This window comes from Triticum urartu, chromosome 7A (assembly GCF_056163025.1).
Source record: "Triticum urartu cultivar PI428250 chromosome 7A, HENAU_Tu73, whole genome shotgun sequence".
NCBI classification, from domain to species: domain Eukaryota; kingdom Viridiplantae; phylum Streptophyta; class Magnoliopsida; order Poales; family Poaceae; genus Triticum; species Triticum urartu.
The window spans coordinates 3,073,616-3,088,755 of NC_141879.1; the positions used below are offsets into that span (position 1 = coordinate 3,073,616).

Genomic DNA, 15,140 nt, shown 5'->3' on the forward strand with positions numbered 1-15,140 from the left:
GACTCGATGAGGGTTCGCGAGCATTTTTTTAGCCATTGGGTTCGCGAGTAAATGGAGCTGACGCGGTCGCTCGTAGGCCTCCCTCCTTTCAATGGGCTGCCGGCTCGCCAAAGGCCTAATGCATCAGAGGAGTCTGTTTCGGCCGATGGAGTAGCAGCCCACAGGACAGCTGGCCCAGTTTACACAGATTGCGAAACAGACTGCCTTAAACACGAAATCTGACGGCCAAAAACTCCCAGATCAATAAAACGGACGACCAAAAACCCAAATCGTTGTGAGGGCAGGCATTAGGTGCGGTTATACTGTCCTTAATTTGGGGAGACGTCGAAGACGGTTTCATGGAAGACGCCTCCTCGCCTGGTGGAACTACTTCGTCCGCTGTGGGGCAAACCAGCACCCGATAGGGTTTCATACAGTGGGGGGTGGCGTCAACTGCCGGGTCGAATCTCGGCGGCGGCGGCGGTGGAGTGGCCTGTGGTTGGTGGGGGGAGTTCCAACTTCTCCTTCGACGACTACTTGTCGCAGTCCATGGCTGGGCGAGGCGACTGGAGGGGGCCGCGGCTGAGCAGCGTAGGCGCGGGGCGCGGGGCTTGGACCGGGCGCGGCGATGCCGTTGGTGGCGGCGGCGGCGGAGGATGGCGCGGCCCGCCACCGCAGCGCCCACAGGCGCGACCTCCACAGCCTGCACCTTACCAGGGCGGGGGATTCGGTGCCGCCAATGGAGGGCTCATGGCCGGGCAGTCAGGTCAGGGCGGCTACCTAGCTGGTCAGGCAAGTTTTGGTGCGGGCGGTTCAGGCCAGGGCATGCAAGGAGGATACGTTGCCGGGCAGCAGTACTATGCTCTGCCTCCAATGCGGGCTGCAGGTAATCCCCAAATGCCTACCAATCTGAACTATGGCTATGATCAATTTGGGGAGCAGGGTGGTAGTTTTGCTGGTTGTTATCAACAGACTGGAAATGCTAGTGTGGACTACATTCAAAGTCAGGGTCAATTCTTTGCTGGTCCTAGTAAATCTCAAATTGCTGGTGTTGGTAATTCAAGCAAGCCTGGTGCTAGTGATGCTGCTGCTGCTACAGAACAAAAGGCCCAAATGGTATGCTACAGATGCGAAATCGCTGGCCATGCTGTTAAAGGATGCACTACTTCTCTCTGGTGTGTTAATTGCGCGAAAAAGGATGCTCATCTGTCCAAGAAATGTGCCCTCCTGTATCAGCCCAAACCTGTGGCGAGTCTGATTGGTAGCGCTGCTGATGGACTGCAAATGTTCTCTGCTAGGTCTGGGAAAAAACCTGACCAAGATAAAGCTAAGCAGGCTATTGCTATTGTCTCTGTAAAAGGTGAATCACTTACTGCCTTGCAACTAGTCAATTCTCTCAGCATGATGTTCCAGTGGGGATGGGAATGGCAAGCAAAGCCATATCTTAAGGACAACTTCCTGGTGAAATTTACATCAATGCAAAAAATCGATGAAATGAAGGGATACCACTACTTTGGACTGATTGGTACTAAAGCAACAATCAAAGTTGACAGGTGGACGAATTCCTCAATTGCATCTTACAAGCTCTATGTCTGCTGGGTTAGAATTGATGGAGTGCCTGAACCACTTGAACACTACCAAGGCTTCTGTGAGGCTGGTTCTTTGATAGGGAATGTTCTCGAACTGGACATGGAGCTGTATAGACTGTGTGGGGTGGTGAGAGCAAAAATCGGAGTTATGGATCCCAGGAAAATTCCAGCTAGTGCTCCCCTGAATGAAAGTGGCTTGGTATATAACATTTTCTTTGAGCTAGAGGATATTGTGGAGGAGGGAGGCCCATTGGAGGGGGGGTGTTTTGGTTAGTTACCCCAGGCCTTCGGCTCCTACACAACAAACTACTGATAAGAGACCTAGGGACAGAAATGAAAAGGATGAGCTGATATGCAGTAAATCTCCAAGGAATGATAGTGGTGCTGTTGGTATCGGAGGTAATGTGACAGCTGAGAATCTTGATGAGGTTATATCCAGTCAATACGAGTTAGATAAGAGCTTGCTAGCTGAAAGGGAAGTGAGACAAAAACTGCTAGACAAGAAGCATCTGACTGACAAGGTGGGATCTAGTGTAGAGCAGATTAATGCAGACTTTGCTAAGGACGCTGACATGATGGAGAACTTTATAGAAAGGGAAGGTAGCCAGCAAGATGATGAGTATGATTGCACTCAGGATCCTGAAGATTTTGCTAGAAGGCTCGGGATTAGCACTCAGAGAATTAAAGAGATGGAGGCTGAAGCGGAAGAGGAGTTGTTGGCTGAGGAAAACTGCAACCTAAGGCATGACAAGGAGAACCTAACACCTACCGTGGTTAAAACAGCATTGCTATTTCACCTCCTGGAAGAGCTGTTGCGACGAAACAGACCTCCTTCTCTAACAAGGTACAAGGGGTGGTGTTGAGTCCTTTGCAAGATCTTGGGGCAGCTGATATTACCAAGCAACAGAAGTTGAGGGAAGCTGAAGCTAGGGTCCAAAAGGCTAAAGAAAAGGCAGCTCTAGATGAGGCGGCGAGGAGAAGAAGTGACAGGAACAAACACAAAGAGGAGGTGCAGACTATGGATAAAGCTACTGATATGGCAAGGAGGAAGAATCTGGAGACCCCAGGTATGGCTCCTACAGATTTAAATACTGCTCCCAATATACCTACTGTTTTAAATACAGTACCTATTTTTATTTCGCACATTACGCAATGCATTGGTGTTAGCTTAGGCAAAACTCCTGAGGGAATAGATAGCACTATTTCGATGATCAAGAGCTTAGAAAAAACTAGGAGTGATTTATTTCTAGCAAATATGAGAAAGAAGAATAATGTGGAAGATAGTGATGAAGAGTCAAAACTGGGAAGTTTTGACCCTGATACCATTAGGAACCTTGTATCTGACTCAGAATGTGAATCTGAGGACGATGAAGAACTTAGAGACGAATTAATTCTTTTATCATCGTTATATAAATCCAAACTAAAGCAGACTTGCACTGGAGGGGTCAGCGTCAAGCCAAAGGTCAAGTGTGGTGCAACAAAAAGATAATCTGTTTCTATGGCTGGTGTTTTTTGGAATGCTAGGGGTTTAGGTGAACCTGAAAAAAGAAGATTTCTTAAAGAATCATTTTTGAGCATGCTTTGGAGTTCATTTGTATTCAGGAGACTAAGAAAACTGATTTTTCAGATCCTTGGTTAGCTAGTATCGGTGGCAGATTTACTTTCGTTTGGCTTTGGCAACCCTCTGTAGGAGCCTCGGGTGGGCTCCTCATGGGTGTCAGGGAGGACCTGTTTGAGGTCGACACGTGCACTGCTAGTAGGTTTTTTACCAGTATGATCGTTATGGATAAGAGATCGGGTTTCAAGTGGACTTTGATCAATGTGTACGGGGCTGCTCATACCAAAGACAAGAAGGACTTCCTGATCGATTTTGTCCATATGTTAGGTCATAATAAATTGTCCCTTGTTATTGGTGGTGATTTCAATATCATTAGGAGGATCAATGAGAGAAGTAAAGCTAAAAAACTCCCTATTTGGACTTTTTACTTTAATTCCATCATTGAACACTGGGGGTTAAAAGAGTTAGAGCTCTCAGGGAGGAGCTTTACTTGGTCTAATAACCAGGACGACCCCTTGTATGTAAAACTAGATAGGATTCTTGTTAGCCCATCTTGGGAACAACATTTTCCTTTAGTTACGGTCAGGATACTCGTTAGAGGTGTCTCTGATCATGCTGCTCTTTTGGTACATACTGGAGTTGTAAATGCTGTAGTTATTAGGCCTTTTAAATTTGAGCTTTGCTGGCTTGTCAGAGATGAGTTGCCGGCCGTTGTTTCTAGAATTTGGAACTCTATCGCTCCTAACAAAAACAGCATGGAGTGGTGGCAGGCTGTTATGAGAAAATTAAGAAGCGGGCTCAAGGGTTGGAACCTTAATGTTGCGGGTAGTTACAGGAGAAAGAAGAGTTTTATTATTAACGCTTTAGATGTACTTGATAAGAAGTGTGAGCTTGCTGGTGTATCAGCAGCTGACTATGTGCAAAGAAATAGTTTGCAGAATGATTTGAATAAAATTCTTAGAGAGGAAGAGATAAAATGGTATCAACGCTCGAAGGAGATGGATATCAAAGAAGGGGATAGCAACACTAAGTATTTTATGATTAAGGCTAGTGGGCGGAAGCGCAAGAGTAAAATCTTTCGACTTATCCAGGATGAAGGGATCATCCAGGGGGATGACAACTTGCTCAAATATGCAACTAATTTCTATAAGGACTTATTTGGTCATGTAGATTTACCCCCTATATCTCTGTGTATCCCTCTTGATGATGTTTTGTCAGAAGAGGATAAGGTTGAGCTCAGTTGCAAATTTACTATGGATGAAGTTAAAAATGCGTTATTTTCTATGAAGCGCAACAGAGCGGCTGGATCGGACGGCTTTCCTGCCGAGTTCTTTCAATTTTTCTGGAATCTCATTTGTAACGATCTCCTTAGGCTTTTTCATGACTTTTATGAGGGCAAGATTAACATTTCAAGGCTTAACTATGGTGTAGTCACTTTGCTTGCTAAGGGGCAGGGGGCTGATAGGATTCAAATGTACCGTCCCATTTGCATGCTGAATGTACCTTTTAAATTTTTTACAAAAGTTCTTAACAATAGAGCCATGAAAACTGCTGATTAAACAATTTCTAAAGCGCAATCTGCATTTATAAAGGGTCGCTACATCCTGGACAATGTGCTTATGCTTCATGAAACTATCCACTCTTTACATAGAAATAAATGTTCTGTTGTGCTTTTTAAGGTTGATTTTGAAAAAGCTAACGATAAAATTAACTGGAGTTTCATGCTTGATGTCCTAAAAATGAAAGGCTTCCCTGAACGTTTTGTCCAGTGGACAAAAGATGTCGTTAGTAATGGAAAGGTTGCCATCACTATTAATGATGTTATTGGCCCGTATTTTGTTACCAGGAAGGGTTTGAGGCAAGGGGATCCGTTTTACCCCTTGCTTTTCAATTTGGCGGCTGATGTTCTTGCTACCCTGGTGCAAAGGGCGCAAAAACAAGGATTTATCAAGGGAGTGTTGCCTAGGTTGTATTCAGGAGGTCTAAATATTTTGCAATATGCGGATGATACTATTTTCTGTTTTGAAGATGACCTTGAGGGGGCTAGGAACCTCAAGATAATTCTATGTGTTTTTGAGCATTTGACCGGTCTAAAGATTAATTTTTTAAAAAGTGAAATTTTCTGTTTCGGTGAAGCTTTGGAGAAACAAGCTGACTACGCCGGCATTTTTACTTGTGCTATTGGGGGCTTCCCTTTTAAGTATTTAGGTCTTCCCCTGCATTATAAAAAGCTTTGTAATGCTGACTGGAAACCAGCGGAAGAAAAAGTAGAGAAAGGAGCTGCATCGTGGCAGGGGGCTCTTTTATCTATGGGTGGTAGGCTTATCCGTACTGAAACTTGCTTGAGTAACGTCATTAGTCATTTACTTAACTTTTTCCGTCTACCAAAGGGAGTAGGCAAAAGAATCGACTTCTTTCGAGCTCGGGTGCTTTGGCAAGAGAAAGAGGGGGTTAGGAAGTTTCATTTAGTTAACTGGCTTGATGTCTGTCAACCTAGAGACCAAGGGGGGTTGGGTGTTACTAATCTGGATATCAAGAATATTAGTCTTTTGTGTAAATGGCTCTGGAAACTTGAGAATGAAGATGGGGATTGGCAGGAGATGATTAGAGCAAAGTATTTGAAGAGGAAAACTTTGTCTCAATGTGAGTCATCTTCTGCCAACTCTCATTTCTGGAATGGTATCATGAGTGTTAAAGATATCTTTTACAAATGTTGTCAGAGAATTGTTGGAGATGGGTGTAAAACTAGATTTTGGGAAGATGCTTGGATCCACAACAAGCCTCTCTGTCAACTTTTTCCTCGCTTGTACAAACTTACTTTCCATCAAAACATCACGGTTGCTAAAGCATTTGAACAAGATTTTAACTGCATTAGATTTAGGCGATGTTTATATGGGGAGACATTGGATATGTGGAATAAACTTCTAGATATGTGCAGTCAGGTTGTTCTGAGTGAGGAACCTGACAAAGTCAAATGGCTTTTGACCAGCTCTGGCCAATTCTCTGTTAAATCTCTTTATCAATATATTATTGCTAGGAGAGTAGTGTTCCCTTTTAAGCTTCTGTGGAAACTGAAGGTACCTTTGAAAATTAAGGCTTTTATTTGGTTAGTTATCGAAGGGAGGATCCTGACCAAGGACAATTTGTGTAAAAAAGGCTGGAAAGGCACCAACAAATGTGAATTTTGTGATGCCAATGAATGTATTGACCATCTGTTTTTCACTTGCTCTTTTGCTCGGTTTCTTTGGAATGTAGTTGGGAGTGCTTTGGGAAATCCCCAAACACCCCTGTCATTCTTTGACTTTTGCCAGAATTGGCTTCCTAAGTATACTGGGAAAGATAGAGTGGTTATAGCTATTGGTACGGCTGCTTTATTATGGTTGATCTGGAAAACAAGAAATAAATCTTGCTTTCAAAGTTCTTTACCTAAAGATCCTACTGATATTATCTTCTCCTTATGTTCTGTGTTGGATTCGTGGGGTGTGCTACAGAAAAGAGGAGTGTAAAAAACTCTTAAGGAAGTGACCAAGAGGTTGGCCCAGATAGCGAGGGACGTCTTCAAGCATGCTTACGGCTGGGGGCCTGCTGTACGGAGGCTCTGTTGATCAAGTGGTGATAGATGTAGAATTTGCGATGATCTCTCTCGTTCTTTTGCTATAGCACCCTGTAGGTGCAAAGTTTGGTATCTCAGGTTGTAGTGAGTTATTTCACCTGATGCAAAAATGTAGCTTTTTTGTTGATGAGCTTCAAGTTGTTGTAGCATCCTGTAGGTGTAGATGAAGTGCCTCAAGATGTAGGAGTAGTTTTTTTTTCATGATGCATATGTTAGGCATCGAAAGAAGTTAAGTATGTATGAAACTTGATTCGTATGCTGTGACTCCATTTTCGTAATGAAAATGGGGGCCGTGTGGCCCCTCTGATCGAAAAAAAAAAATCGAACCCACGACCTAACACATGTTGAGGAAGGATGGGGATAACTTGCCACTGCACCAACAGCGACTTTGTGAACTTCTTGAGCACCGAACTAATATATTGTGAGCTCAAAAAACTTTGAATTCAAATTATGTTTCAAAAATTCGAGCGGTTTTTCCTCGGAATTTTGCGGTAACCGCGGTATCCGCGTTTCTCGCCCACCCTCGGAATTTTGATGGGATTCGGTAGCCAAAAGGTTGGTTTCGGTTAGGGTTAACAACCAAATCGATTGCTCGCTTTAAATAGCTACCTACTGATGATTGGCTTTGGAGGGTCTGTTGATATTGAAAACACCGTGACTGTGCGTATCACGCTCGGTCTTTCTCGATTGCACCATACTATGGTACGTGCGGTTTTTTTTGTTTGCAATGCAGGAGCTATATTGATTACTCAAATGTAATACATTCGCAGGTAATACAATCGTGAAGAAAAACTGGGATGAAGTTTATCCAGAGGCATCTCCTACGTACCTGATTAGCACATAGATGAGCAGCCATATTGGCTTCTCTCCTTACAAAATAAATATTGAAACTAGTGAAGTTCCCGCATAGCTCCTTCACGTCCTATAGAGGTCCCATGATATCAGCTCTATCAAATTATTGAGAGTTCCATAGCTTAACAACTTCCAAGGCATCACTTTCAACAACGATCCTGCGCCAGCCCATATCTGCAGCCAGCTTGACTGCATCTCAGATTGCATATGCCTCTATCAATCTGGCTGAAGATGCATAATAATACCACAAAGCCTGTGCCCTCACGAGATGACCCCGTACGTCTCGGACAACCAGGCATGTACCACCATATCCGTGAGCTTCCAGGAAATGTGCACCCACATTAATTTTTAGTACACTTTCATCAGGTGGCTTCCATCTTTCTTGGACCTTAACAGTAGGCTTCTGTTGTTCTGTTCCTAGCTGAGCTAGATCAGCAGCAGTGTCAACTGCCCATCATACTGATTTTGCTATCATTCTAGTTTGTTCTCCATGATGTCTAGCATTTCTCTCAGCCCATACCACCCAAGCCCCACACAAGATGATGCAGGCGGAGCATTGGTCGATAGCAGTTCCTTCAATTATGTCTAGTGGCCATGACTCAGGATGCAAGTTGGGAAGTTTAACCCCTGTCCTCTTTTTGATTTGTTCGCAGAACATTCTCGCCCAAGTGCACCTAAACAGGGCATGGTGTGTGGTTTCCTCCTCCCCACAGTCCTCGCAAAAAGCAGTCTGCTCCACATGGCGGTTCCTAAGAACAGCTCGGCATGGTACGTGCGTTGCAACCGTGCATGTTACCTTTTTCTGCCCTGATCATAAAGTATATGGCTCTCCACCGATCCCCTGCCTGCCTTATGCCAGGCTATATCTACCGGCAGATTAATAATAAGGACGTTTTTTCAAACATTAATAATATTAAGGAAGTTAAAGGCTAGAAGATGGGCTAGCCACGAGCTCGATCACGTCATAATAATTCCTTTCCAATCACGTTGTTTGCTGAAATCTTTTTATTTACTCCCGTTGTAAACCAATATAAGAGCGTACTTTTAGTGATCTAAAATATCTTATATTAGTTTACAAAGAAAGTTTTTTTAGTTGTTGATTGTTTTTTAAGCTAGCTACCCGCTTATTACAAGCGGTTGCAGAGGGAGTAGTATTTCTTAAGAGAAAAGGCATAACAACCCGACTTCAAATTAAAGAAGCCACCAACCAGCTAGGGTACAAGGTGTTTTTTTTACAGATGCTAGGGTACAAGGTGTTGATACATAGCAAACATGAGAAGAGAGTGTTAGCATTTATCTTTGTAGGAATATAGGCATTGTATCACATGCGATCACGTAGGATGTTTACTTCCATACTTGCCTCCTCTTGATATCTTTCCTTGTACATAGAGATAGAGTCTTGGAGGTCAAGTATTCTTGTGTATATATGTAATTGCCCTATGGATCAATACAATGCGCTGCATATTCCAAATTATTCAATCCTACATGGTATCAGTTTTCTCTTTCCCGTGACCTCTTTCCGCTGCTCACGCCTGAACCACACCCCCACCTGACGCCCCAGCTGCTGCTGTCCTCATCAGCCGCCGTAGCCATGGATCCCTTCGGTGACTTCTTCTCCAACCCCGGCTCCAACTCCTTCGCCTCCACCCCCTCCTCCAGCCACTCCACCCCATCCGGCTCCACCCCCAGCTCCAACCCCTTCGCTGACTCCACTCACCCAGCCGCCCCTAGCACCACCGCCGTGCAACTCATCAACATCCGCAGCCATGTTCCCGTCACCCTTAGCTTCGATGAGTCCAACTTCTCGATCTGGCAAACTTTTTTCCACCTCACCTTCCGCAAGCTCGGTCTCGTCGATCATGTTGATGGGTCGACCAATGCTCTAATGATGTTCGCTGATGTTGAGTGGACCCAGATCGATCAGTGCATCATCTCGTGGCTCTACACCACCGTCTCTCCTGACATCCTGCACATCATCATCAGGCCCTCCGACACCGCCGCCAACGCATGGACGGTCATCTCTGAGCTCTTCCTCGACAACCATCTACAGCGCGCCATCTTCGCCAAGCGGGAGTTTCACAACATCGTTCAGGGTGACCTCTCCGTCACAGCCTTCTGCAGCCGTCTCAAGTGTCTCTCTGACACTCTTCGGGACGTCGTCTTGCCGGTCTCTGACCAAGACATGCTGCTGGCTCTTATCAACGGGCTGAACGACGACTTCGGCCATTGCATTGCGGCGCTCACCGTCAACCCCACCGGCCTCACCTTCGCGCGGGCCCGTGGTGTTCTTCTTCAGGAGGAGCGCCGCCTCTCCCGTGGCGGTCACCACGCCCGGCTGACGGCTCTCATCGCCGGTCAGTCCCGCCCGGCCACTGCTGCTCCGACTCCACCACGTCCAGTCGCCCACGGTGCCCCTACTGCGCCCTCTCCCAACGGCGGCCGCAACCGCGGCAAGAAGAAGAAGCAGGCCGCTCCTCCTGCCGGCCCTAGCGGCACGACGACTCCTCTTCCGGACGGACGCAACACCCCAGCATGGCCTCTCGGGGGCTACCCCCTGTCGGGGATGTTCGCAGCCTGGCCCCCGAACTGGCGTGCGCCCGGTGCCGGCCTGCTCGGGCCTCGACCCGGCGCCTCTTCGCCGCATGCGTATGCGGCCCAGCTAGGGCAGGTGGCCCCGCACTGCTACCCCTCTGGTCCCGTTTACCCTGGCTATGCGCCGGTCCCGCCTCTTCATCAACCTTCGGCTTGGGACCAAACGCAACTACACGCCGCCCTCAACAACCTCTCCATCAATGGTGGCGGCAGCGGGGCTGACTGGTTCCTTGACACCGGTGCTACCTCGCATATGGCGAACCATCCCGGTATCCTTTCTCACTCTCAACCATATTCTACTTCCACCCGTGTCATCATCGGTAATGGGGATTCTCTCCCGATCACCCACACCGGTGACGTTTCCTTTCCCACATCTTCTTTTCCTATTCATCTTCGTAATGTTGTCATTACTCCTAATATCATTAAAAATTTGATTTCCGTTCGTCGCCTTACTCGTGAAAATCCCATTACTGTTGAGTTTGACATGTTTGGTTTTTCTGTCAAGGACCTTCACACACGACGAGTGATTCTGCGATGTGACAGCCCCGATGAACTTTATCCACTTGCATCCGGGCCTCAAGCTCTCCTTGCTGAGACCTCCGATCTTTGGCACCAACGGCTTGGACATCCGGGACACGCTGCTCTCTCCAAAACATTATCGTCTTTTGAGTTTTCCTGTCATAAAGCTATGTCTACAACATGTCATGCTTGTAGGTTGGGCAAGCACGTTAGGTTACCTTTCAAACAGTCAGATTCTCAGGCTAGTTTCCCTTTTGCTCTTATGCATTGCGATGTATGGACATCTCCAATAAAAAGTGTCTCCGGTTTTCTCTATTATCTTGTCATTCTTGATGATTTTTCTCACTATACTTGGACTTTTCCATTACGTCGCAAATCTGAAGTTTTTTCGCTTCTCTCTCATTTTCATGCGTTTGTTGCTACGCAGTTTCAGTGCAATATTCTGAGTTTTCAAACGGATAATGGCAAGGAATTTGATAATAATGCGTCTCGTGATTTCTTTGCTTCTCACGGCATTCACTTTCGGCTTTCTTGTCCATATACCTCTCAACAAAATGGCCGCGCCGAACGCATTCTTCGGACTTTGAATGATAGTGTCCGTACTATGTTATTTCATGCTCATCTTCCTCCTCGATTTTGGGCTGAAGCTCTTAACACTACCACGTACCTACTCAATCTTCGCCCTTGTCGTCCTCGCCACCATCAAACACCGCATGAGCTTCTCTTTGGTTTTCCTCCTGAGTATCAACACCTTCGTGTTTTTGGTTGTCTGTGTTATCCTAACACCTCTGCCACCGCTCAACATAAGCTTGCACCTCGATCTGTTGCTTGTGCTTTCTTAGGCTACCCTCCTGACCATCGCGGCTATCGATGTTATGATCCCGCCTCCCGTCGCATACTAACATCACGCCATGTCATCTTCGACGAGCGTGTTTTTCCTTTCAGGGAACAGGAGGAATCGTCTACATCGCCGGCCGACCAGGCGCTCCTTCCGATTGAGAGCATGGCGCTCCCGTCCATGGCCGCCGGGCCCCCTGGACCTCGGCCAGCCCCGGCCACTCTAGGCCGAGTCTCACTGGCCGGCCGCCATATATGGTCGCCCCGTCACCACCTCGGGCGTCGTCACCGCCTTGGGCGCCGTCTTCGGCGACTTCTCCGGCGCCCTCTACTTCACCTCCTCGGGCGCCGTCTTCATCGACTCCTCGGGCGCCCTCTACTTCACCTCCTCGGGCGCCCCCAACGTCGTCACCATCCGCTGCCATGTCCATGGCTCCCTCGCCAGCATCGCCACGTTTGGCTGCCACAGCCGCTGGTTCGGTAGCCCCTGCAGCCAATTCGGCTGCCACGGCAGCTGTTTCGCCTGGTGTTTCGTCTGCCACGACCGGCGTTTCTTCGCCTACTTCAGCTGTCACGGCGGCGCCGATTGTTGATGCGACCGCCTCTAACGACGACCTCAGCGCCTCGACATCCTCATCGGCGCCCGCACCATGTGTTACTCATGGTGCTCCGTGGTTGCGACCCTCTGCCGTGTCTGTGCACACCATGGCCACTCGTGCTCGACAGGGCATCGTTCAGCCCTCGCGACGCTACGATGACTATGAGCAGGCCCATGTGGCCTCTGTTGCATTGTCACCGCTGCCTGTGTCGGCTCGCGCAGCTCCTCAAGATCCTTCCTGGGGTGCCGCGATGAAGGAGGAATTCGATGCTCTACAGGCCAACCGCACTTGGACCCTTGTACCTCGCCCTCGTGGTACCAACATCGTCACCGGCAAGTGAGTTTTCCGTCACAAGCTCAAACCCGATGGTTCTCTTGATCGCTACAAGACCCGTTGGGTTGTCCGTGGATTCACTCAGCGCGCCGGTGTTGACTTTGGAGAGACATTCAGCCCTATGGTGAAGCCTGCTACCGTCCGCACTGTACTCCATCTTGCCGCCTCTCGTCATTGGCCAGTCCATCAGTTAGATGTCTCCAATGCTTTTCTTCACGGTGAGCTACAGGAACGAGTTTATTGTGCTCAGCCTACAGGTTTTGTCGACACGAATCACCCGGAGCATGTGTGCTTATTGTCTAAGTCTCTCTATGGACTTAATCAGGCTCCCCGTGCCTGGTATACCCGCATTGGAGATTTTCTTCGCCGGCTTGGTTTCTCCGCGACACTCTCCGACACTTCCCTATTTGTCCTTCGTCGCGGTTCAGACATGGCTTACTTGCTCCTATATGTTGATGACATTGTGCTCACGGCTTCCTCACCGATGTTCCTTCAGTCGATCATCACTGCTCTCAGTGCTGAGTTCAAGATGAAGGATCTTGGACCGCTCCATTTTTTTCTCGGTGTAGCCGTCCAGCGCACAGCTTCGGGTTTCTTTCTCTCGCAAGAACGGTATGCCGAGGAGCTTCTTGATCGAGCTTCCATGTCTAATTGCAAGCCTTCTTCGACGCCTGTTGACACGAAATCCAAGGTCTCAGCCACCTCCGGTGCTCCCGTGTCTGATGCCACCTTCTACCGCAGCATTGCTGGTGCCCTTCAGTATCTTACATTGACTCGCCCGGACATTGCCTATGCGGTTCAGCAGGTTTGCTTACACATGCATGCTCCACGAGATACTCATTGGGGGATGGTTAAGCGACTACTTCGCTACATCCGTGGCACCACTTCTCACGGGCTTCAGCTTACTAGCAGTTCCACCATCGACATTGCTGCTTACTCTGACGCTGACTGGGCTGGTTGTCCTGATACACGCCGCTCCACCTCCGGATTTTGCGTCTATCTTGGTGATTCCCTTGTGTCATGGTCGTCCAAGCGACAACCCACTGTTTCTCGTTCCAGTGCCGAGGCCGAATATCGAGCTGTCGCCAATGTTGTTGCTGAATGTTGTTGGCTACGTCAACTCCTTGGAGAACTCCATTGCGTCATTGAGAAGGCCACGGTGGTATTTTGTGATAACATCTCTGCTGTTTATCTCTCAGCTAACCCTGTTCATCATCGCCGCACCAAGCACATCGAGTTGGATATTCATTTTGTCCGTGAGAAGGTGGCCTTGGGACAGTTTCGTGTTGTTCATGTCCCGACTGATCATCAACTGGCCGACATCATGACCAAGGTCTTCCGACTACTTCATTCGAAGCTTTTCGCAAGAGTCTTGGAATTCACTCTGACGACGCTTCAACTGCGGGAGGGTGTAGGAATATAGGCATTGTATCACATGCGATCACGTAGGATGTTTACTTCCATACTTGCCTCCTCTTGATATCTTTCCTTGTACATAGAGATAGAGTCTTGGAGGTCAAGTATTCTTGTGCATATATGTAATTGCCCTATGGATCAATACAATGCGCTGCATATTCCCAATTATTCAATCCTACAATCTTGACTTGCACATATTTTAGAGTCTTTATATGTTTTAGCATGGGTCGTGTACGTCGTTAATTAGCAGCAGTGGATGTCTGAGCATCAAGTGACCGGCGTTCTAAGTCTCGACGAGGTGTGCTCGTTGCTGCCTGTGGTCGTGGCTGAATGTGAATAGGCGGCAGCAGGAGAATCGGATCTGTGGTAATTGTAGGCCTAGTCCTTGGACGTTGGAGCAAATCAATGATAGACTATTGAACTAGTGCAGGCATGCAGCGGGGAGACTGAAATCTTGAGCCCATATTCAGCTATGCTCACAGATTGATTTCATCTTGCTCATGGCATCCCGGATGTTGGAAATTCGCCCACGGGAACGCAAGGCTTTGATACCAATTGTTGACTATTGTTGAAAATTCACCCACAGGATCGATCACATCAAATATGATGAACACACACACACACACACACACAAATTTAATAGCCAAGGGCCCTTGTCGTGCCCTTATTTCCTCTTTATTTTTCCTCTTTATTTATTTTCTTCTTTTCTCGCGGGTATTACAATAGCTAGTCCTTCCTATGTATATATAGACGTAGGGTCAGAAATGATGGCTTACAAAGCCGACTCCAACTAGTACTCGTACATAGACAGCAAGCCGGACTACTACATGGAACTGACACGGACTCAACCTTCCTAACATGACTAGCACAAGCCAACGTAGACACCTAACCGGACTCTACTAATCACAGGCAAGCTTGATCACCTTTTGCTAAACCTAACATGACTCTACGTACTAGTACTTACCAAACTGTAACACATATGCTTGGATTACTCTAACACTAGAGATATCCTTTAGACACTGTCCTCGGAGATGCAAATAAAGTTGCACGTTATTTAGCTAGGCGCTGTTATTCTAAGATTTGTGAAGAGTGGTTAGATGAGATGCCCTCCTTTCTTTTACCGCATGTACTCTTTGATGTAACACTCCCCTAACTAGAATAAAATGCCAGAAGGCCTTTCATTCAGTGATGGGTTTTAGGTGGTGTTTATTTTGCTAGACTGCATGTAAAACGACAAGTAAACTGGTGCATAA

The 15,140-nt window shown here is 47.3% G+C and overlaps 1 protein-coding gene and 1 pseudogene across 2 annotated transcripts; both read left to right on the forward strand.

Moving 5' to 3' along the window:
- Positions 1–390: 390 nt before the first annotated feature.
- LOC125525308 (uncharacterized) lies at positions 391–7,044 on the forward strand (annotated as a pseudogene). The gene is made up of 2 exons (XR_015612105.1): positions 391–2,635; positions 6,618–7,044. The product of XR_015612105.1 is annotated as an uncharacterized LOC125525308 (transcript).
- A 2,138-nt stretch (positions 7,045–9,182) lies between these two features.
- Positions 9,183–12,132, forward strand: LOC147956693 (uncharacterized). The gene is made up of 3 exons (XM_087531419.1): positions 9,183–10,452; positions 11,545–11,723; positions 11,767–12,132. The coding sequence occupies exons 1-3, from the start codon at positions 9,183–9,185 to the stop codon at positions 12,130–12,132; spliced, it is 1,815 nt and encodes a 604-aa protein (XP_087387545.1).
- The last annotated feature ends 3,008 nt before the right edge of the window (positions 12,133–15,140 follow it).

Coding starts and splice junctions, on each gene's coding strand:
- LOC147956693 (XM_087531419.1), top strand. CDS start 9,183: ATGGATCCCTTCGGTGACTTCTTCTCCAACCCCGGCTCCAACTCCTTC. Junction 10,453..11,544: donor GCATATGGCGAACCATCCCG/GTATCCTTTCTC, acceptor GTGCTTTCTTAG/GCTACCCTCCTGACCATCGC. Junction 11,724..11,766: donor GCATGGCGCTCCCGTCCATG/GCCGCCGGGCCC, acceptor CGGCCACTCTAG/GCCGAGTCTCACTGGCCGGC.